This window comes from Eulemur rufifrons, chromosome 7 (genome assembly GCF_041146395.1).
Source record: "Eulemur rufifrons isolate Redbay chromosome 7, OSU_ERuf_1, whole genome shotgun sequence".
Lineage (NCBI taxonomy): Eukaryota > Metazoa > Chordata > Mammalia > Primates > Lemuridae > Eulemur > Eulemur rufifrons.
Genome location: NC_090989.1, coordinates 151,507,310 through 151,532,499, shown reverse-complemented (window position 1 = coordinate 151,532,499; position 25,190 = coordinate 151,507,310). Strand labels below are relative to the sequence as shown.

General features: G+C 38.8%; 1 protein-coding gene and 1 pseudogene across 8 annotated transcripts in view; both read right to left on the bottom strand.

The window, feature by feature from the left end:
• Positions 1-25,190, bottom strand: part of ANO10 (anoctamin 10) — a 203,462-nt gene that overhangs the window by 39,741 nt on the left and 138,531 nt on the right. For 6 of the 8 annotated variants that reach the window (XR_011233899.1, XM_069473554.1, XM_069473559.1 and 3 more), the window contains one exon: positions 15,429-15,545. The exons of the other annotated variants lie outside the window; for them this stretch is intronic. Coding sequence is in view for 5 of the 6 variants with exons in the window: in XM_069473554.1 (XP_069329655.1) it covers positions 15,429-15,545 (117 nt within the window). In the remaining variant the exon portion in view is untranslated. The remainder of the gene's footprint in view (positions 1-15,428; positions 15,546-25,190) is intronic. 8 annotated transcript variants of the gene reach the window in all.
• Positions 13,000-13,045, bottom strand: LOC138388948 (U7 small nuclear RNA; annotated as a pseudogene).

Here is a 25,190-nt window from a genome sequence, read left to right as displayed (position 1 = left end):
AAAGGAGTCTGAGGGAGCCTAAGGAGCAGCGGATGACACAGCATCAGAACTACGGCAGATCAGGAATGCTGATGTGGGGTTTTGGGAGAATGTGCAAAAGGAGGGGACTAGAGATAACTGCCAAGACTCATGGCTCCCACCGCACAGGGAAGCGATGCTGGCAGTGGCTGAGCACACTGTCAGGAGCCAGGCGCTGGCCCAGCTGCTCTGGAGCATCTGTGCACTTACTCTCCCAACCCTGCAAAGCTGTTCCCATTCTAGAGTGCACCTAGCACTTCTGAGTCAACTGCTCATCTCCATGGTGAGGGCTGGCTAATCCTCTTGACATCACTTCTCATTCATTGTTAGAGTATTCTTTCTTTGATCAAATGAAAGAAGTCATACAAATGACAAATTCCTTGCCTTGTTCAAACAATGGACAGTATGTGCACTGTAATCTCAAACAATATCTTTACTACGGTAGAGACTTGGAGACAAAACAATCCTGATGTAGCAGGAGGCAGCTTCCACTACTCAGAGCTCACATGCTCCACTCTCTGCTTCCTGTTTCTTCTCACCCTACTTTTTATTATACTTCTGTCTGCAAGATTTAAAAGTGAATTAGTTTATGATCATCAACAGAGGCAGGCCATTTTCTTCAGAGGACAGTGAATGACTTAAATGGGCTGCAGGGCTGAATCCCTAACGGCAGGATCTGCATTAGATCTATCTTCACCTTGCTGGCTATTACCAGGAAAGTAGCCTGCATGTCTCCCAGGCCCCAACCAGGGTTGGCTGCACTGGGAGGGCTCCAGTGAGGACCCCCAGGGCTCTGAACTCCACCCAGACAATGAGGAGGCAGACTCGATGAGAGAAATCATCCTCTACACACAGCTTCCCAGGCTGGAACTCTGGTTGAAAGCAGAGACCACAAGGCCTCAGACCATTCCAGGGAAGGGTTTGAGACCAAGAGCTTTGAAAATTGGGAGAGAACCACCAGAATAAAAAAGGGATGCATGAGTATCTGAAAACATAAACAGACCAAAAAAAAAAAAAAAAAAAGGCAGGATAATTTACTAAAAGAAAATGAAGCAAAAAAAAAAAAAAGAAAAAAGAAAAAAAAAGAAAAGAAAAAAAAGAAAGAAAGAAAAGAAAAGAGGATCTTGCAAATATAGCACAAATACAAAAAAAAAAAAAGAAGGTTAAAAGAACGGAGTTCAGATAACATCAGATTCAAAGAATGGCTGCTCTGTGCACTTAGCCCTTTTCCCTTTCTTGAAGAACAGAAAAAAGAAGAAAATGATGAAAATGGGCTGAAAGGAGCAAAAAAATTAATAGTTATTGATATACACATAAGATTGTATAGCATACTATACTTGGAGCTCAATTCGATCCTGTTAAACTAACGTCATTATTCTTTTAGACACTCCATGCTCTAATTTATTTCAAGTCAAGGACTCTGGGAATTCTGCTATCAAGAGAGCAAACTTACTCTTTCAAGCGTGAGCCCAAAAAGAGCTATTCAACAAGAGCCTCCTAGTAATTTTTGAAGGAAGGCCACTTCCCAGTGTGACTTTATACCACTCTTCGTTTCCAGAAATTCATTTGAAATCCAAATTAGTTTGGTTAATTAGCATTTCAACATGACCTGTTTTGGGTTAAAATATAGCTCAATAGCAAATATTTTTAAGGAATCATAGGGTTGGAAGGGATCTAAGACTGCTTCTTGACAGAAAGCAGGTAATCTCCAAAGTAGGTAGGGGCTTCTCTTCTGGAAGATCTCTCAGGCTATAATATTAAAACCACCCATCTCCCAGGAGGGAAGTATTTTTATCCCCTAATGGTCAACAAGTTCTTGTTAACACTTAATCAAGAATTCTGTGTTATTTACAACCATCTGCTCTGTTCATTCTGCATCTTCCAGATACTGATATGGTGGAAAAGCCATAGACTAGAGTCACCGACCTGAGCCTGACTCTACTTGCTCATCCTGTATGGTTGTTCTTATCTTTTTACCCATTTTACAGAGGAAAATATTGAGGCCTAGAGTGGTTTGGCAACTTGCCCAGGGTTACTTAGTAATGGCAAAAGCAGACAAATATACCTGACTCCAACAGCCATTTAATTAACACCAAGGCATGCAAACCACCACCCTGCTCCTGGTGCATTTTGATTATGTCCTCAGCTAACCAAAATGCTTCATTTAGGGCCAATGTTTTGGTACAGACCAAATAAAAATGACAATTCCTTAGCAAGATTCTTTGATTGCAATTGTTAAATCATACACATCATTTTCACAGAAATGATGTGCGGACAGCTATCATGGATAGTTTAAATAACCTAGATTGATGTTTTTGGAAATGGTTTTCCATAACACACATTAAAAAAAGTGAATTCATGAGTCCAAGAATTAAAAAAAAAAAAAGTAACCTAGTTATATTCTGTTTCTAATCAAAACAATATTTAATCACATGTGAAAGTAAAGGGGGTTGAAGCTGCATTTTCCAGACACTTGGCAGTTCATTTTCTCTTGTGCCTGTGACTAAAACCAGACTTGCAAATTAAAAATATGCCTATCATTTTTTTTTCCAGGACAATTCAAACAAAAGACTCTGCAAATCTACCCATATAAACACTGCTTAAAGCAACTTGGATGAAGAACTGGGTAGAACACTGAGATCCATTTATTTTACAATAAAAAATGGTAAGAGATTTTTTCCAAATTGGTTTGGGGGAAAGATGAGAGATTAAGAATTTAAAATTACAGTCTTGATAAGTTACCAGGCAGATAATAACTGCCTTGTAAACTCTATCTAAAAGGATAGCCATCAAAAAAAACCCCCAAAACTCAAAAATTTATGGGGGAAAAATTTTACTTGTTCCAACCACATTTTTAGAGTAGGAAAATACAATATTAAACAGACTTTTGAAGGGAAAAAGGGGAGGAAACGATATATTTGTGAATTGAATTTCTCAATCCAATGGCATTTAGCAGGTCTGGTGTTCTGCTTTTTGCTCTCCCACCACTTTCTTGTGAGGCCTTATTCATATAGTTTTATCTCATTTATAAATGACATCACCAGGGACATCTGGTTAAAAGTCCAAAAAACATGACACTGTCAAAATTCAATACTAAATCTTATTTCCTCGTTATCCTAAAAAAAAACCACAGGATTCTAGAATAATCCAAAATTACCCTCTTAATCCAACCAAATTCAGATTACTGTCACTAATCAACCACTCTGGGGAGGTAGATACAACCAAAAACCAAGTTATTTCAAACATCCATTTTGTGTACCTAACAATCAATCAACTCATGAATTTATTTATAATACCAATTAAAACCCTTCTAGGATCATTTCCAATTTCAAAAGGATTTTAAAAGGAGGGTAAACTCACTGATTTATATAGAACCTACTATGTGCCAAGCACTGTGCTAGACATTTTCACAGAGTGCATTTATTTAAAGTCAAATATAAAATGCTGTAGTGAGACCTGACAGGCCTATCCTTATAGGCTGTGTGAGGATTAAGATAATGGATTGCTAGTGCTCTGTCACCAGCAAAGTCACATAAGAATGTAAATTTTCAGTAGTAGTATGTTCCAGGTCACACTGAGGTAAAATTTTGTAGATGTCTGAACAAGGCTCCATCTCTCAGAGATAATTTTAGGGTCTACAGTATAAAGAGGTCTCAAGGATGGTTCAACAACAGCAATGATATCAAAATCCAAAGAACCATCTTGGATATTAACTTGGAGATACTAAGGAGGTAAAGAATTTGGGGGAAGACTTAGTCAAATGGCTAAATCTTTACAGGCTGTTACTAGGAGGAAGAAGTAGCCAAGAGAACACGGGACTGAAGAGCCAGAGACTTTGCGATTTACTGATGGTCTGATTTTAGACAAACCACTTATCTTTCTTTTCCTTTTTTTCTTTTAACTTCTCATTATGCAAAAATAGAGAGGATAATGAACCCCCATGGACCATCACCTAGCTTCAACATCAACTCAAAGCCAAACCTCGTTCATCTCTCACACAGTCTCCATTCTTGGATTACTGGGGCATTAGTTATCTACTACTGTATAACAAATTACCCTAAAATTTAGTAGCCTAAGACAGCAAGCATTTATTATCTCACACTTTCCACGAGTCAGGAATTTGGAAGCAGTTGGTGGCTCTGGCTTGGAGCCTCTCACGAAGCTGCAGTCAGGATGGAGGCACGAACTGTAGTCATCTGAAGGCTTAACTGAGGCTAAAGGAGGGAATGGCAATTTACCATCCATAGGCTAAATGTGGTCCACAGCATGTTTTTATAAATAAAGTTTTATTGGAACAAAGCCACTGTCTTTTATTTATATATTGTCTATGACTGTTTTTGTACTACAATGTCATAATTGAGTAAGTGTGATAGAGACTATATGGCTCACACGCCTAAAATATTTATTATCTGGCTCTTTACAGAAAAGGTTTGCTAACTTGTGGCTCAGAGAATCTGCTTCTAAAATCGTTTGCTCACATGGCTGTTGGCAACAGGCTACGTTCCTAGTCCTGTGGGCCTCTCTCTGGCTGCTTGAGTGTCTTCACGACATGGCAGCTAGCTTCCCAAGAGCAGGTGATTCAAGAGGGATAAGAAGGCAGAAGCCATCATGTTTTTTATGACCTAGCCTCAGAAGAGAAATACCATCATCTCTGCAGTATTCTCTCTATTGGTCACACACACCAACCAAGACACAAGGTGGGAGGGGACTCCACAAGGGTATAAATACTAGGAAGCAGGGATCACTGGAGACCACCTTGGAAGCTGACAACCACAGTTGGAGACCCATTTTTTAATCTATAAAATCAGGGTTTGGGACAAGATCATTTCTATAGAATTTTTCAACTCTAACATTTGACAATTATATGATACAGGGAATTTTTGATATGTTATATTTTTGTGTTTTGATCATAGAATGTACTCAGTGTTTGTTGCTGAATTTTAGTATCTGTCTTTTCATTTTGACTTATGTATGGATTCACAGTAATATTACTATTTATGTTCTCAGAACCATTCTTTAGTGTGAAGTGATTATTTTCTTTTAATTAGGTGGTATTTCAAAGTGTTCTTAAATCCAAACATTTCTTGTTTGCTACATTCTGTTCTTAGGAGAAAGAGACAAACCACCAAATGTGCTGTTCATAGGGATTTACTTTAAAAGTCTACATTTCCTAGTCTATCAATCACTATATTTTCAGCCCAATCTCTCTGGGCTACATTCACTGCATGGTACACTATGCAATCATATCCGCAAGATCTAGTAGCACTGGAAAGCAATGGAAAAATGATGCTGATTAGTATATTAAATAAAAGATTTCCTATTTTAGCAATTTACTAGAAATTAAAAACAAAAGTTTAAAAAAAAGTGTGGTTTCCTACACATTGTAAGTGTTCAATAATGGTTTCCTAAATCTAATAGGAAAAATAACACACATAGGGTAATTTCAAAGTCAAAGGACTAGCATTCAGTAGTAGAAAAACGCACAAAGGGATGGGCTTTAACTCTAATGATGTCCACTTAAGGACTCACTCACTCAACAAACATAAATTCCATGTGTCTAGAGTAACCCTGCTCCCCCAAAGCTTCTAGTCTAGTAGCCACAGACAAAAATCTTTGAACTTGATGTGCCAACGGTATAACCTTTTTAAAAAATTTTATTATTATTTTTTTATTGTGGTAAACTACATGTAACAAAATTTACCATCTTAGGCTAATTTTCAGGGTCCAGCTCAGTGGTATTAAATATAACTATCGCCACCATCCATCCTCATAACTCTTCTCATCTAACAATATGATCTTTTAATATCCTAGGACATTTAGTAGAAAGTAAATAAATGGATACGTAACAGTCAATCCCAGGCATTTACCTGCAAAAGGAAGAGCTACTCTCACATGTGTCAGCCCTCAGGGCACTGTAACTGTTAATCTAATACAGAACCTGAGATTGGAACTCTTTTAAAGTTCTTCAACTTAAAAAAAATATATGTACATATATTTGTTCTTAAATATACAGTTTGAAACATTCTGAAATCTCTAAAATAATTTATTATGGGGTGACTTTTTTCTTTACAAATGCAGATACATGTTAATGACCTGTGAACACGGTCCAGAGCCCACGGCCATCACTTGGACAGCACGGTGGCCCAGGGCCTTTCTCTGTGGAGGGCACCTGTGCTTCCAGGCCCTCCCATCACAGCTTCACATCTACTGACATGGTGACTAGAAAAATGCTAAATTTTATCCCTTTTCATGGTCCATTTAGTAGTTTCCACAAGTAAAAATAAACTTGGTTCTCCTTTGACCATTTTTCTTATATTGGGGGGGGGGAGAAATTAAGATACATAAATTTTAAATTTTGCTTTGAAAAACAATGAGATAAGTAGCAATTTACATAGATTGTTTACTGGGAAAGACAAAAATGATCAGAAAAGCTGTAGTCTTATTGTACTATCTGGATGCCTCCATGCACTTTAAAGACTTTTTCTCCAGTAAGAACAGAAGATATGGGGGGCGGGGGGCAGGGGGCAGAGGGCAGGGATACTCTACCATCAGTGGTAAGAGAATGACTGTTCTAGAGTCTGGATTTGTTAGCTAGTTTTCTAGCTAACAAGTATAAGTGCAAAGTACAAACTGTTTAGAATTCTATCTGGCTTGACTTGGATCTATTTTATAGTCTTAGGGAGCTACCCTTGTTACCAATATCAACCACAGTCAGTTTTTTTAAGAAAAAAAAATAGGATTTGAACTTTACTGTGGCTAGGAATGGGGTCCTTGTAAAGTGCTCACATGTAATTTCTCAGAATGTGTTCTCTTTCCCAGTGATCCCAGAAAGACATATGAGCTTGTTTCCAGTTTTGCCAAGTATCTATTTTAAGACTCTTCTTTTTTTGTCCAAGGACATCATTTGTCATTTATTTAATATATTGGCTTCTGAACTATGTATGAGTCAACAAACTCAGTTTGATTAAGTGGAGATTTATTCAGAGTCTGCTGGGCACCAGGCCTGTGGGTGAGTGGATTTGGGGTAAGTGAGGCATTGCCTGACCCTGGGGGAAATTTTGCTTTGAGAAACAATGAGATAAGTAGCAATTTACATAGATTGTTTACAGGGACAGAACCAACTACAGCAGGGTGAATGTGCAGAAATGGGCACTGGGCCCTATGTCACACAATGAGGGGAAGGCTTTCCTCAGGAGGTGGGGTCTGTGAAGCTGACCACAGAGGGAGGTATGCAGGTGGGCAGAGTCACAAAATAGCTTGGCAGTCCTCTAGACAAGTAAGAGAAAGAGTGACAGGTGAGGAGGCTAAAGAGGTGCATGGGAGCTAATGTTTGTTAGTGCATCAACCACCTTTGAAGAAGGTTATCATTTATCAATTGGAGAGAAATCTACTGTGTGAAAAATCACCTGCAAATGGCTAACAGATTCTATCCCCAGGAACTGTTCTGCAGGGTCACTGGCACATGCGGAAGGTTTAGCGCAGTGCCTGGCTCACATTCCCACCCATTGCCTGCCTGCTGTTACTCCCCTTATGGTTATTACGGCCAGCTGTGTTAGGCCATGAAAACAGGTGAGACTGCTGCAAAGATGGAATCCCAACTCACCATGCAAATCTGGTGTTAGGGTACCATTTTATCCTAAAGTTTCTTGCTGGCTTCACCCAGTGACCTCATAAGGTGGTCCTCCTCCTCCCTCACCATCCTCATGCCACCCACTGCCCCACTTCATGCTGTGTCTTGCTCACACTGATTGCCTCATTCCAGTCTCACCTCAACCTTGCATGGTCAGCACCATTTTCCTTGGCCCCATTTGAGTGCTTGGGAGACTAACAAAAGAAGGTCAAGTCACTCACTGCACAGGGCTCTGAGACAAACCACCTGACTCAGTAAGGAAGGGAGAGGCCAGCTCAGATGAGCCACCCATATGCTCAAAACACTGTAAACTCTGGTGCCTTTATCTCAAAATTACTGGACCTGGACCTGACTTGGGGCCCTGGGAAACGGACCATACATCTGTGCTCTCCTCTCTAGTTGTGGTGAAAGTTTAGATTCCATTGAAAATATTTATATTTTTACCACAACTAGAGAGCACAGATGTAGGGTCAGAAAAGTTCAGAAGCTCTTAGGAAATGTTGGGAAAAAATGGTTTAAATATACTTAACCCTAGAAAACAAAGACAATATGTGATGAGGACTGGCCCAAGTGGCCTGTGAGGTCAAGGGTCCCATACCTGATTTGAGGCCCTTGAGGGCTATAATTAGTATTGCAGTGTCCTCTTTAAAAGTGCTTATCTTGTTCTCTTAGCTGATTCCTGAGGCTGCTTTCTTTCTCCAAGGCTCCAGGCAGACGCTGCTGCCTGGCTTCTGTGTGTGCTCTGGGCTCCCAGGAGGGCTGGCTGCCCAGAGGCCCGTTAAGTGGTGGCTGCGTTAAGGATGTTGTGTCCTTGTGCTCCAGGCCACCGAGTTATCAAAGGTTCCTGGATAAGAATCCTTTCTATTTTTAATTGGATCTTAAAGTGACTGAGAGTTGAGTAAATCAATTTGAAAAGAAATAAAAGGGCATCACTACGATGATATTTACTGTCTAGAATTCATAAAGGTCTCAGCCGACTGAAGCCTAATCATTTGAAAATGCCCTTTGCAAAGCAAACTATTTTATTTTCCCCAGTTTGCCTCTCACCTTCAAGTATATCTAAGTTGCCTATATATTTAGAAACACCACATAGTTTCCTAGTTGATACCCCAAAAAGCTGTGTTTTCAGTACATTCCCTTCCCACATTCATTCCAGCATTCCACCACCGCCCTCCTATCACAAGCCGGGAGGAATGGTGGAACCCACAGAGCACTGCCCCAAATGGGCTCCAGGGATCCTGCACCAGAATCGCTTTAAGTGCTGGTTAAAAATGGAGATTTCTGGGCCTTCCGATAGACCATGGAATCCTGCCATTCATTTTATTTAAAAAAAAGAAAGAAAGAAAGAAAGAAAGACAGACAGACAGCCAGACTGAGGTGCAAAGAGGCCACCTGACTCATTCACAGTAGCAGAACTTGGCCCAGAACCTGCTTGTTCTTGGCACTCCCATGGCCGTGCTTGGGATCCATCTTTGCTAGGGTGTGAGGACTAGGGGAAGCGGGTATGGAGAAACAGGAGGTTTTTTTTTTTTTAAATGTAGGTCCTTGGGTCCCACCTTCAATTTAAGGAATCAGAATCTTTAGGGTGCAGGGTCTAGACATGTGTTTTTCAAAAGTTTTACATTTAAAATGCACAATCCCATTTAAGAACTGTCTGATGACTTAAATTATATAAATTAAGCATAATATTTATTTGTAAGTAATCATAATTTCCATTGACAAGCCTACTATCAATTTCTGGTTACTTTACAGTGAGAGCTCAGGGATAGGCCAGGTATTAATGAGATTTATTCTTAAATATTTTCAATAACTCCATTTCTGATCTGAGCCCAGAAACCAACCAGGGGATGTAGCAGAGGCTCCCTCTGCTTTTGGTACATGGGAAGAGCCCAGTGAGTCGAGGCTAGCTTAGTTACAAACCAGACAGTTAAATGTCAGATTAAAGAAAAACTTCCGTATCCTAGAGATGGCACTAGTTTGACAAATAAACTGAAGACACGGCCACTGAATATGAGTCTTTGAAAAGCACTAAGTGGGTGAACTTCTGGACCTTCTAGGACTGCCTAGGCAGTGAGACTAAACAGGAAATATGATGACAATCTTTGTCTCTCCCTGATGGCAGCACAAACAAGGGTGGCCCATGCAGCAGTGCTGGCCATGCAGCAAAGTCGTGGGTCAGCGAGAGAGACAGCACAAAGGAGCAGCTGCTACGGTATCTTCTGCCCAAATTTTACCCTGGACCTTTTGTTCTCAGATTGATAATTAAAAGAAAAAAAAAAAGTGTGGTGTAGACAGGAAGGAAGGAATGCTTTTCTTGGGTTTGCAAGGACCTAAGAGATCCTGACAACACTCATCATTGCTTCCTGCCCCCATGATGGATCACAAACATTCAAGCTGCACATGCACAAATTTAGAAATCATCTTTAGAGCAACCTAGGACTGTCCTGTTTGACAGCATTTGATAAGTATACTGAGTAGAAACCTGAGAGACATTTCCGTCCCTCCAGAACAGTAACAGCAAAATCAGCACAAAAATCACCTTTTCTTACAAGGTGATGTTAATCAGAATTACATCTATGTTCTCACGAGAAAAAAAACACCAAAGAAACTTAAAATCTTTTAGATTTTTTCTTCTTTTTAAGTAGTGTAGGTTAAGCATCCCTAATCCAAAAATCTGAAATTCTGTAAAATCCAAAACTTTTTGAGCACTGGTGTGATGCTCAAAAAAAAAAGTGCTCATTGGAGCTTTTCTGATTTCAGATTTTCAGATTAGGGATGCTCAACAGTAAGTATGATGCAAATGTTCCAAAATCTGAAATCTGAAATACTTCTGGTCTCAAGCATTTTGGATAAGGGATACTCAACCTGTATGAGAGAATTTTGGTCAGTGTTTCACTTCTCAATGAAGATGAGGGTAAATAAATTTTGAATTAGGGCTTTGCCTCACTGTCAGGTACAGTGTATCTGAAGATATGGGAATCTAAGAGGTGGGATGACTTGAGAGGTCATTTAGCCATATCCATAGTAAACTCATATCCTTCACAGCCCAAATATAACAGCCCTGCATTGGGACTTTAGGTAAATGTATTTAGTAACATGAGACATGTTGGTAATATCCAACATCAATAAAAATCCTTTGCTTTTCAGACAAACACATGGTAATATGAAATCCCAAGGGAGGAGAAAGCTTTTCTAACATGAAGCAAGATCATTCCTTGACCTGGAGTTAAGATGTGTATGCACCAGCTAGGAAATTGCCTGACCTGATCTATAAAACTTCACCAGAAATGTAATCATTGGAGAAAACTGACTAACCAAAACTCTTCCAGAGACAATGATGTACATTAAAATTTTTTTTTTACATACTCCTTACAGTTTTTAGATGCTATGTGCCCTCTCATTGACATCTGAAATCTTTTATCATAAATTAGTTGCAAAAATGTATTTTACAGCATATGGTAATTAATGACACTTAAGAATAAACTATTAAGTCATTCTTTTAAAGCTATCCAAGGAATTTTAAATAACATAGTGATGTGATATCTACCATCACCCATTTAAAAAAAATACATGAATCCTCTCAATACTATAAATTTTGTTTTTCCTTTTTTCATTTTTAAAGTCATATTTTCTTTCTACTTCTCCCAAGGAATTTTATCCTAATAAAGTATATTTCTTTTGTTTGAAAGTCTTTCTAAAGAACTCTCTCATACTTTGCTGCAATAATATACTCATAAATTGAAATTTAAAATCTTTTAAAATTTCTTATGACATAAATTTCTCTGTAAGTTTAAAATTTTCTTCTGGACTGATCATTATAAGTATCACTGGTGCATAAATGATAAAAATTTTATATATATAATATGTATTAAATAAATAATTATGGAATATAGATTTTTGGATATATTTTAGAAATGCATCTCTTAAAGAGATAGATTTGGTTTTGTGGGCTAGAGACTGGGGTGCCTTTATGAAATGTAGCTTAGCCCCTGACACCTCTGTTTTAAAAGGTATTCTGTCACCTGGGAGGTTTTTGCCCTGGGAATGAGGCACAGGATAGGGTTCAAGAAGAAAGCCAGGCATGCCTTTCTTCTGCAATGTGGAAAGCTGGCAGGACACCAGGGCACCCTCGGGCAGTTGTGTTTTAGGAAAGAGTAGACTTGTAAGTTGCATCTAAAAATCAAGGTCTTAAAACTGTCTGCGCCCAGGGCTCCTTCCATAGTGTGAGGAGTGTGGCTGTTTGGCGTGGCTGTGTTCTGCCCAGCCCTCTTCCCATTCATTCCACTTCTCTGTCCCTCACCCATGTTGTCCTGGTCCCCTCTTCAATAGAAACTGAGCAAGTACTTTAAAATACTGACTGGGGTGTCAAATTAACAGCCTGCAGGTCTGTCCTCTAGTCTTGGTGTCACTCTGACCTCACCTGAGAGGTTTGCAGAGGAGTTTATAAACAAATCCCACTTGGCCTCATATTGCAACTCAGTTTCCACATTTGATTTATGGCCTCAAACTTTATGTATAAAATAGACTTTATGTGAAAATAAATTCTACTCAAAATATCACCTGATGTTTATATTTTTTTCTAAAAAAATATATATGAATGTTTGTAAAAAAGGACGAAGAAGGAGGAAGAGTGTGTGGAGGATGTGCCCACGTGTGTTCCAAAGAGGCATAAGAGTTTAAAAAATTATTCACACCACCGACAGGAGGGATGACTTCATTCCTAATTTACTTACATTAACGTTTTAAGTGCAGAAAAGTATACAGATAACAAATGGCAAATAACACTCCTCCCAGAGAATTTCTGTTGACTTTAAAAATAATACATGCACACATGGTCAGAAAATGCAAACTACTTAATCCCTCTCCATGAAGGTAACTACTGTTTCGGTTTCCTATGAGCCCTGCTAACAAAAACAAATACACCTATAGCATTCATACATTTCTCTTCACTCCTTTCCTTCTTTTCTTTAAAATTTGACTAGAAGTGGATCACACTGTTCTGTATCTTGCTTTTTTCCATTTAATAAAATAAGCAGTATGCACAAATGCACACAAATATACACCAGCACAAATTTTTTTAAACAAAAACAGGTTCATAGAATTTTATCATATGGATATACTATAACTTATTTAACCAGTCTTCTACTGAGGAATTTAGTTGTCTCCAGATTTTTGCTAATAAAAATGTTTCAATGGCTATATTTTGGTACACTTTGCAGATAAAATCATTTCGATAGTAAGAGTTTGTGTTGCAGAGTAACTGAAATTTTGATTCAACTGCATTCTAGAAAGGTTGAACCCATTTATACCTCTGCCAATAATATACAAAAGAACGTCTAGACAAATTCTAAAAGAGCTGTAACCTGCTAGACAAATTCTAAAAGAGCTGTAATGCTTAGAAACTTTTTTGAATTAAAAATATTAACCCTTTGTCATATATGCAAATATTCTCCCAGTTTATTCAATTTACCTTTTGATTATTTTTGTCATATAAAGTTCTAAATTTTCATGTACTTTTCTTTAACAGTATTCTATGATTTGGGGGTTGTGTGTCCTGATTAGGAAGGCATTTCCCACTGAAAGATGTACATAGGCTTTTTAATAGACTTTTTATGGTTGAAGGTTTTCTGTTGGGGGTGGGGGAGACAGAGTCTCGCTCTGGCGCCCCAGCAAGAGTTCAGTGGCATCAACATAGCTCACTACAATTTCAAACTCCTCAGCTCTAGCGATCCTCCTGCCTCAGCCTCCTGAGTAGCTAGGACTATAGGCACATGCCACCACACCCAGCTAATTTTTCTATTTTTTGTAGAGATGGGATCTCGCTCTTGCTCAGGCTGGTCTCGAACTCCTGACCTCAAGCAATCCTCCTGCCTCAGCTTCCCAGAGTGCTAGGATTACAGTTGTGAGCCACCCCACCTGGCTTGGTTTAAGTTTTTACATTTAAATCTCTTAACTGGCTGAATTTGGTGGCATGGGGTGGGGTGGGGTTCAAAAGGAATGAAGTAAAATAAAAGTACAATAATTTTCCCAAATAGCTGTTTGTCATCAATGGAAGCTCAGCAAACTGTGTAACAAATAATGCTTTTTTCCACTGACATAAAATGTTACTTCTACCATAAACTAAATTCCCAGTTTAATTTGGGTCCATTTATGGACTCTATACTCTATTCCACTAATCCGTCTATTTCTTCCCTATTCAAAATGTATTTAATTATTATAATTATTGTATTATTCAGAACATATTTTAATATCTGGCAGAACTAGAGTCTTCATTTTCCTTCTTTTTCAGAAGTTTCCTTGCTATTTTCAAATGCTCATTTCCACATATTTGAACTGGCATTGCATTTTCACAAGATAGAATCTTTTGATCCCAGTAGAGTTTTAAAAATATTCTTCATGTATACTATCCATATTGTTTTCATAAGTCACCATCTAAAAGGTTTTATATTTGGTTTCTTTCATAAATGTGAATTTTTCTTCAATATTTTCTAACTGGTTATTATTTCTTGTGGAAGGAAACAAGTGATTTTATACAAACTTTATACTCTGCCTTCTTACCAAATTTTCCTATTGTTTTTAAGATATATAATCCTCTAATTTTCCAGTAATGATAAACTTGCCTCTTCACATTACTTGAACTTATTTCTTCCCCTTATACAATTGCGCTGGTAAGTATCTCCACAACAATGGTGATGATGGGTTTCCTGCCAATGCTGGGAATCTTCTGGAGTGTCACTAGTGAGCACAATGCTGGGTTTTGTTTTTTATACAAACATACTGCCTAGCCACATGCCAAAAGTGAACCTGCCCTACCGCTAGGCGACACGGGCAACTTACTCTTCCCATCTACCGTGCACATGAGCACAGGCTCTGGCTGATCAGCCCAAAAGCTCTCCCTCTTTTCCACACTCTTATCACAAGTCCTCTTCTGAGGTCACCTCACCTAGTCAGGGGTGAGTACCCTTGGGGCCCTCATGCTTCTATCAGAGGGTCAGCTTGGCTGAGTCCTCTTCACATTTTTTTTCCTCCCAACTCCCCAAACATAAGAAGAAATATTCCTGTGCAAAGTGGTTTGGAGGCCAAAGAGACTGTGTGGGTCCAAGAGCTCCCGGACCCGGAGCTTGTCCCCTCAGATAGTATTGCCTTATTGATTTTGTTGTTGCTTAAATTCCTATGTAACACTGGGGATAAGCAGTGAGAGACGCTCTGGACATCTAGGAATCCTCTGTCTCTCTGCTCTCTTTCTCCTACATGCAGAAAATCACTAAAATGGTGAATTCCAGCATGGGTTTTTTTTTTGGCGGGGTTGGGGGGTGGTCTCTGGTAGAATGTGAAGTTACTGAGCAGTTTCTCCTTTCATGGCAATTTTTGCTGCTTCTATCCACCCAAACTCATTATGTCTTGCTCTCTGCAAGATACTACTCAGAATTCTATTTATTCACTTTTCCTCACTTAATGTTGCTGCAGAGGGAAGAACTAGAAACTGTGGGGAGCTGTCCCAGAGCGGTCTTAGAAATCTCTATCTCGTTCTTTTGCTAACTGTTCTTTATTTAACATTGCTTAAATATTTTTGTTTGCTTAGTTTAGGTCTTTAAACCTGTTTGTTGCTCATATTGTTAGGATTTTGGTTTTGTTATGCCATCCTAAACTGGAGTCCTCTTGTATTTACTTAAACGGGTAACTTCAAGGCTGAAGTAAATGCTGTGAGTGATTCTTCTGAATTATGTTTCCTGTCATTTGCTAAAGAAATACATTCATTTTTCAGGACAGTTGCTCTTACCTGCTGCTTGAGCGCCTCCAACGATTCAAATTCCAATCTGGCTAGTTTCACCTGAATATGCCGCGGTTTATCAGGTATGGCAAACGCGAGTATAAACTTTAAAGCCAGGAGTGCATGCTGAAAACAAGAAAGAGTACGTGTCAATGTGCTACATTAGACCACATGTGCAAGAAAATAAATTGGTATCTAAGCAATGTGGGATCCTTTTCATTAATCTTAGGTAATTTCTAATTATTGGCCTGTAAAGTACCAGAGACCATCTGGACCCATGAGTTATATTTAGGCCACCCCACGGTGGCCTATTCAATAATTATTGACTCACTCTGCTTTATTCTTTTAAAATCAGTTATTCCTATAAATTGATATCATGTGCTACTCTTAATGTTTTATAGAAAAATAAAGTTTATTCCAAAGTTCTACAAAATTTTTTTCTGACTGTGCATTAATAATGTATCTTAGTGTATAATATTTGGAGAATTATTCCATTCTCTGCCCCAAAACATCCCTCTGTGTTGAGCTTTGGGTTGAGTTGTATGAAGCATACATGTGTCTCAAACGTAAGGTACCTTGAATCCTCTACATCCTCGATAGTGTCTGGTACAGTTTCTCTCATAACGTGATCATCCGTAAACATTGATTAATTGAATGACTATAACCTCATGCTGCTGACTCCATGTAAGGTAGGGGAGGTTCACAGAAACGTAGAGTGTATCCACTAGAACGTGGAAACCTAAAACTTGGCTATGTATTTCCCTTCCACACCAGCATCATAACAAGGTTCCCCATAATATAATGGTATGAGATTTATAATTAAGCCAACAGTGTTGACTTCCATGGGTAATCCTGCTCTTCAGATGTACAGCCTCAACCTACTGATGGCTTCTCCAAACCTAGCATCATCTTGTGATCCAGGATCAACACCCACAGAAATCTGAACAACCAAAGGAATAAAGCTGTCCTGTGGTGACAGCAGGAACTACTTAGTATTAAAAGCTGTGAGTTTTTAAAGGTAAGAAATAATTAAAAGGCATTAAGAAAATCAATGAAAGAGATGGAACAGTTTTTCAGAAATATTGCATTGAATTATTGACAGAAAAAGAAGACCATTAAAAAAATTAAATGAAATCCTTACTGTGATATTTTCAAGAGGAGGACAATGTATAAATAACAAATAGATATCTCCTGGGAGAAGCATGAAATAGTGAAGGAAATCAGCATGATGTCAGAGCAAGCAATAATTCAATCAGAAGACTTGAAAATCAGCAGAACCCCAGAGCAGGCCAGGCAGTGCCTGGTATTGACAAGAGACCCAGAGTAGACCAGGGACAGGCAGCCTTCATGTAAATGTGAATGCTATGATCAAAGACAACACGGGAAGATACTGATTAGGGGTCTTTAGTAGGAAAACAAGTAGATAATACAGCATGGATCAGATGATACCATAGGCTGAAATTCTAAACTAACTGAATTAACAGGAATCTGGATATAATCTCCAAAGATTAAGTGAATAATTCAGAAAGGGCTATACTGTGCCATTATTTCATTCCAATAGAGTACTGAGATATGATTGTATATGAGGCAATCACTTCAGTGGAAATATCAGACAAGAAATAAATTAGTGGATAAAAACAAATCTTCAATACTTTTCAGAAACTGTGTGGCCTTAAACTGCCGGAGCCCCACCATGATCAAGTCACTGGCCCCCTTCCATCCTAATAAATCTGTACCCATTTCTTCTTCCTCAGAGTCTTGGCAGAAACTAAAAGACAAAACAAAACATCCTGACAAGGAAGGACATGCTTCTCTTGGAGGTAAGGCATCTGGAAGGTGTGTTAAGTCTTTGGGAACCAGGACTGGCTACTGGGTGACTAAGCAAGGTTGCCACAGACTTAGGTGCAGTGGTTTCCATGTGAAATGTTCATAAAACTCTCATGAATTAAAAAAAAGTTTGTATTGATTATATTAATCAAAAAAGAGGCCATTTTAATGTTTAAACACTTAATAGCAACATGAGTAATTTTATGAGTAATTCTCTATAGTTTATTTTCCTAAAATTGTAACATCTTCACAATGGTTTTCTTTGGATGATGGCACTATGGGTGATCTCTTGATCTTTTAATCTTTAATGGTTATGAGTTACTTATATAAAGGGTTTGTAAAAACCTTACATAAAAAAGAACACAGGAATCCCTCACTTAATAAACAAATTACGTATGCCCTGCCAGGCTCCTAAGCCCATCTGGTCACGATTGCTCATTTGCCCAGTAAACAGACCAAAATCAGACAAAATGAAGCTCTGAGAACTTTGCTTTTTTAATTGGAGACCAAGAATAAAAGAAGCTGGGGAAAGTAGTCATTTTGTATTCATTCACACTGCAAATATGTAAAGAGTACTTATGCAGGGCCAGACTGCTTAGATGGTGGCCCTTGTTCATCACTTCCTAACCTCCCCTAATCTGTCATACTGGTTTTTCTCCTACTTTGCTAAACTCCCAGAAGTTTCACCAATTATAGGTTTATTTGCTTTAATACATACCTTCCGTTAAAAGTGAAAACATCCCTGGGAAGGTTAAGGAGCATCAACCATTCACAGATATTAGTTAATTAATTTAATTAGGTGGTACTAGCAAATTCTTCCTCTCTGTCCTCCATCCCTTGGCGAATAAAATCGAATACTTGGGAGTGGGGTGGGAAGACACCATAGCAGAGATAAAAGCAGCTTCAGCAGCAGGGGACCAGTTTCAAGGAGGAGGGGTAAAGAGAAGCAGAAAGGAACCAATGTTATCTCTATGGTGAGGAAAGGGTATGTCAGACCTTCCCTATCCTCATCCCCTTCTTACTGGCTTCTTCTTCCCAGGAACTAGAATTCAAGTTGAGCATCATAATGGGTTAAATAAGCTTCTGCGGTCTAGCCTGGAAACCTAAATAACATTTATAGCACTGTATTTCTTAGAGTCAATTTTTTGGATATTATTTATATTTTCCATATAGTAATTTTGTTCCAAGGTTTTATGCTAACAGATCTGAGAAAAAAAATTTTAAAAAGCATTCACCCATTTTGATTTGTTTACTTAAATAAAAGAAAACCTAAGATGAAATAGAAATCTACTTATATTTGAAGAAAAATACACTCATAATGAAGAGTTGGGTGGAAGAAGCCTATCTATGAAAAGTGAAGATATTTTATGGGCCATGATTGTGATTCTTCACCAACAGTTTTCTTTTAAACTAAAACTTGGAAAATTATATCCTAAACAATGTAAGGGAGAAAAGAAACAGTGGGGGGTAGGGTGGGGAGATGGGCAGAATTTTTAAACCAATAAATACAAAGAAGTTGGCTCCTCACAACAGTATGCTTTAAGCAATGATTATAGGATGTCTCACTAGGCAAAGGGAAAAAGAACAGGACTGGAGAAAATTAGCACTCAGAGAAGCTAAATGTCTTCCGGTGCCAGCGGTAAAGTGCTGCCTGCTCTGCTATCAGAGCATCGCTCACCTTTGGTCATGGCAGGGCTGTCAAACCCTGGGAATCTCATGCCAGGTGCACAGAGAGTGAAACCATTTTATTCTGCAAAAACTAGAAAACTCGTGATATGATCAGCAGTAGCAGCTGTGTTTTGTAACAATGTGTCCCCAACCCTGTCTCTTCTAAAACAGAAAATGCAAATTAGAGTTGAATTCTTAGAATTCTGAAAAACTAATTTGATTCCTACAGTGGTGTGTCTGCAGTGTTATCTCTTTCTATTCAGAGCCCAGCCACAACTGAACAAAAGAAACTCCTTCTAAAAAGTATCCTCTGTTGATTATCAGACAATAGCATGCCAAATGCCAATTAATAAAAATGACCAATGGAGCAGAGATTGAAAACATATTACTGAATTAGGGTCTTAAGAAAACCACCTCAGGGATTGTCATTTTAAGATGGTAGACCAAGCATGAACATCTACTTCTTCCAACTCCCAAGGGTACCCTAAAATGACAGAAATATGTATTCTAAAAGGAACAAGACTGGAAAACAAGAGAAGTTGCCAGGACTTCTGAGGATAGGACCAATGAAGTGAAAAGTGTAGCTCAAATCACCTGAGACAAACACAGGTCCTCCCAAAGAAACCCCAGAGAGGGACCAACGTCAGATTTAACTCCACAAAAGGAAAAGATTGGGCCTGGGAGTCAGCACTAAAGTAAATGCATTAAGGAACAGTCTCCAGAAAAGCTGGGGATATGGGAGCCCTTTTTCATGCTACCTTGTAACAAAGTGGCTAGAGGTTGTACTCTTGCCCTAAAGTGAGAGATCTGCCCCCCCCCCTTTTTTTTTTTTGAGACACAGCAGTCTCACTCTGTTGCCTGGGCTAGAGTGCTGTGGCGTCAGCCTAGCTCACAGCAACCTCAAACTCCTGGGCTCAAGCAATCCTACTGCCTCAGCCTCCCCAGTAGCTGGGACTACAGGCATGTGGCACCATGCCCAGCTAATTTTTTCTATATATATTTTTAGTTGTCCAGCTAATTTCTTTCTTTCTTTTTTTTTTCCAGTAGAGACGGGGTCTCGCTCTTGCTTAGGCTGGTCTCAAACTCCTGAGCTCAAGCAATCCTCCCGCCTTGGCCTCCCAAAGTGCTAGGATTACAGGCGTGAGCCACCGCGCCCGGCCGAGATCTGCCCTTAAAGGAAGCAAGTGATCTGCTAGGAGAACTCCTCACGTGGGGCTGCTGGGTTCAAAAGAGAAGCAAAGCAGAACCCAAGGTCATGTCAGACTCCCACTAAAGCTCAAAGGAAAGAACAGCTGTACAGAAATGGGTAAGAAAAGCCACTGCATTTCACCTGTGGTAACTCTTCACTCAAGCCAGCACAACTTGGCACGACTAGGAGGAAATACCCGACTTGTGATTTCTTGCTTGGGAGAGAAAATGAAAGTGGAATTTAAGTCCAACGTTCTACCTTTTCCAGGGGCTATATGAGGGATTAGTTTCTGTCTCACCTAACTTGGAGGGCATGGGAACCACTATATTTTGAATGTATGGGGGTTGCTGAGAACAAAGAAGCACCACTTGTTGTAGCACCAGAGAACTTGCAGTACTGTGGACAGACAACAGAAGCAGCAAGAGATTATGAATTCCTAACAAAGAAACTTGCAAACTTTTCTAATCGGGAAATTATACGCATAGGCCAAGAGATGACATACCACAAGAAAATGCTGGAGAGGCCCTCTGATTCTCTAGCCAGGCTGACTGGTGAAGGTCTTCCTCCTTATATAAATCTAGTCTATAATGACAAAGAAATGTGATAATAATGGCTGAGAATTTCCCAAATCTGAGAAAGGAAATGGACATCTAAATTCAAGAAACTGAAAGGAATTCCTAGATTTCTAGTTTGATTTCAAAAGGAAAACTGGAAAATTCACGAATTATGGAAATTAATCAATAAAATCTTAAACAACCAATGGCTCAAAGAAGAATGCACAAGGGAAATTAGAAAATATCTCGAAGCAAATGAAAACAAAAACACAACATACCAAAACTCATCAGACGTACCAACAGCAATACTAAAAGGGAAGCTTATAGTGGTAAATGCTACATTATAAAAGAAGAATGATATCAAGTCAATAACTTAACTTTATACCTCAAGGAACTACAAAAAGAAAAAACTAAACCCAAAGTTATCATAAGGAAGGAAATAATAAAGATTAGAACAGAAATAAGTAAAATAGAGAATAGAAAATAGCAAAAATATAAAAAAATTAAAAAAAACAGTTGGTCTTTTGAAATCTATAAAATTGACAAAACTAGACTAATGAAGAAAAAGAAGACTCATATACTCACATACCAAAAATCAGAAATGAAAGAAGAGACATTATAACTCATGCCACAGAAATAAAAAGGATTATAAGAGACTACCATGAACAATTACATAACAACAAACTGGATAAACGAGAAAAAATGGATAAATTTCTAGAAATATCAACCTACCAAGACTGAATCATGAAGAAAAAAAACATCTGAACAGAATTATACTAGTAAGCAGATTGAACCAGTAACCAAAAACCTCCAACAAAGAAAAGCTCAGGATCAGAGAGCTTCATGGGTGAATTCTACCAAACATTTAAAAAAGAATCAATACCAATACTTCCCAAATTCTTCCAAAAAAACCTGAGAAGATGGCAATACTTCCAAACTCATTTTATGAGGCCAACATTACTGTGATGCTAAAACCAGGCAAACATACAACAGGACAACTACAGACCAGTAGCCCTAATCAATACTGATGCAAAATCCTCAACAAAATACTAGCAAACCCAATTCAACAATACATTAAAAAAAATTATATACCATGACCAAGTGGAATGTATTCCTGAAATACAAGGATGGAATGACATATAAAAGTCAATCAATGCAATATACTACATTAACAAAATGAAAGACAACCACACGATCATTTCAATTCATGCAGAAAAAGTAGATGACAAAATTTAATACCTTTCATGATAAAAAACACTCAACAAACTAGGAATAGAAAGAAATTACCTAAACATAATAAAGGCCACACATGAAAAAGCCCAGAGCTAACATCATACTAAACAGTGAAAAACTGAAAGCTTTTCCTCTCAGATCAGAAACATGGCAAGGAATGCTTACTCTTGCCAATTTTATTCAACATAGTCCTGGAAGTCCTAGCCAGAGCAATTAAGGGAATAAAAGAAAAAAAAAAAAAAAAGAAAGAAAGAAAGAAAAAGGAATAAAAGGCATCCAAATTGGAAAGGAAGTTGTAAGATTATTTGTTTGCAGATTGTATAATCTTAAACATAGAAAACTCTAATTACACATACACCCCCCCATTAGAACTAATAAATGAATTCAGCCAAGTTATGAATACAGAATCAACACAAAAAAATCAGTTATATTTGTACACACTAACAATGAACTATCTGAAAAGGAAATAAGGAAACAATTCTTTTTATAATAGCATCAAAAACAATAAAATACTGACAAATTTATCCAAGGAGGTGAAAGACTTATATACTGAAAACTACAAAGCATTGCTCCAAGAAATCAAAGAAGATACAAATATAAATGGAAAGATATCCTGAGTTCATGTACCGTACTGGAGAATTAATATTGTTATAATGTCTGTATTACCCAAAGTGATCTATAGATTCAATGCAATTCCTATCAGAAAAGATTCTTAGTTTATAAGTGGACTAAGAAAACTTCTAAAGAGCCACATAGTAAATATTTTAGGCTCTGCACAGTCTCTGTCACAACTACTCAACTCTGCCATTCCTTGCAGCATGAAAAGCAGCCCTAGAGAATACACAACCAAACGGCTGTGGCTGGGTGCCAGTACAACTATATTAGTAGGTGGCAGGAGGATTTGGTCCTGCGGCTGGAGTTTGCTGTCCTTTGGTATACAGTGTGTAGAAAGACTAAGAACTCTAATTATTTAATCAATTGGTTAATTCATATGAATATTTATTAATAAAGTATCACAGAATTTGTGTCCGTCTCAATAACATAATGACTAGGACTCTTCTTTGGAGTTCACAAGGAGGCTTCTCACAGTGTCTGCAGGCCCTACCCCTGGTGGGTGGCCTGAGAAGAGTCCTTCAGGGCAGTGCAGCCTGTGATCCAGCTCTCTGTGCTCCAGACCAAGCGCCACTCCTGGTGCACTGAGGATCCACACAGGGAAGTGCCTGGGCCTCTGGGATGTCCGCATGGACTATTTCCCAAGATCAGTCACGTGAATGAGGAGTTGAGCTTAAAAGGTTAATGGAAAGCAGAAATCTAAAAGAAGTGTACAGGGGGAAAAGCACTGGGAACATGTTAGGAGAGTCAAAATAATGAGAGAGATAACAGTAACTGATTACTACAAAAGCATGAAAAGTTTTTTACTTCCTCCTCTATCCCACCACTTAATAGAATAGGGGTTTGGGGAAAAAAATTCCAATTAGACCAAATGAATAGAAGAAAATAATTTAAAAGGTTACAAATAAATAAAACCGTATGCCTCATCATCTCTTCCCTTTTAAAATATAATCTCCATTGTAGGGACCTGCTAACAAAGAGACTGGTTATAGATGAAAGATATCAAATGAGGGGGTTGTCATTTGTCACTGGGGTAGGAAATCTGACTTTCAGGCTTTGCAAGCCCTACGTCACCAAAGAACACATCTTATGTGGCCTTAAAGCAATTTACATGTGTAAAGTTTATTTTCTTCCCATTCAGAGCCATATTTCATGCATAAAGCAGCTTCTAGGCCAGATTTGATGATGGTGAAAGGAAGTAAAATCTGTAGGAGAGTTATGTTTTATTTGGAGCTTGCTTTGTTTTTTCAGTAATTATTTTGATCACTTGACAAGTAAAAAAACCAACCAACACTTAATAACTGTGTGTCCAGAAATATTCTCTAAGGCCTAGAAGCAGTGATAGCCAAACACTATGATTTCATTTTACTGTATACTTACTTCATTTGCTTTAATTGTACCATGAAGTGAGAACTTTCAGTCACAGTGGAGAAACACACACTTGTGTTCCCTAGATCATTAGCCACAAGGCTAGATGTAGTGTTCCCAGGGCCACATGAGAACGGTGGCTCTACAACAGTACAAGGACAGACAATGGACCTCCTGAAGTCACCTGATATGGCCATCGTGAGGAGGGTGGCATTCAGGAGACTCCAGGTGGACTCTTATAAGAAATAGAGTTGCCACTTCCTTTGAGGTACAATTCAGGGTCAACTGTCCCTTCCCTCCTGGCCTCCCAAAGCACTGTTTATATTAAAAAAAAAAATACAAGCATAGTGAACAGTGGAGGAATCTGAAGTTGAAGTATGAAGGTACAAGGGTGGTGGGGAGCCCAAGTCACAGGTGCAGGAGAGGAGGGGAGTTCTTCCCCTTCACTGTGGTGACGGCAAGATTTGTTCATGAGCTTACCGCACATATGTGACATGAGGCTGTAACCCCAGGATGGCTCTTTGTTTCTTCCCTTTAAGTTTTTTCTTCTCTTTCTAGGTTTTTGTTTGGCTATATTTAATAACACTTCATTAATTTCCAACTGTGAAGTAAAGATACCAGGTATTTCTTTGATACCACGGGGCAAAAAGTCTATCCTGTCTCCTTAGTTCTACCTGCCTGCTTTGGGCCAGCATGAATTTTCCAAGGCCCTATCTGGACATGGCCTCTGAAATGTGCCCTCTCTGGGACCGCTGGTTCTACCCCATCTCTGCCAGGGTTCCTGCCAGGTTCATGTCTCTTCCTCTTCCCCCAGGGTATTGTCTTCACTCTTAACACACTACAACTTGCTGGATAGTGATGTCTGTTGCCATGTCAGGAATGCAAAGATATTAGAGCTAAAAGATTCTCAGAGGCTGATTAAAATTAGTCACTTCAAGGGTGAAAAAACAGTGACCTTCAGGGACTACATGGCAGGGATGGACACAAAATCCAAGTTCTTCATTCTGCACAATGCTGTTTCTACCCACAGTGCCTTTCCTGGTGACACTGGATGAATGGTGACTACGGGAGAGCACGAGTTTGGAAGTCAGGTAGAGCTATGTTCTGATCCCTCCTGCGAGGACGCTGTGCAGCTTTGTGAGCCATCTGAGCCTCCTTTTCCTCATGGGGGACTGCAACATGCCCACTGTCATGCCTGATAGCATGGATAAAAACATGCTCATCTCTAGAATTACTACATTACAATTTTGTCAAATTGGTCTCTCTGACCACCTTCAACTCTGTTTGGGCCTCCAAATCTTAGTGGCAGCAATTAACTAT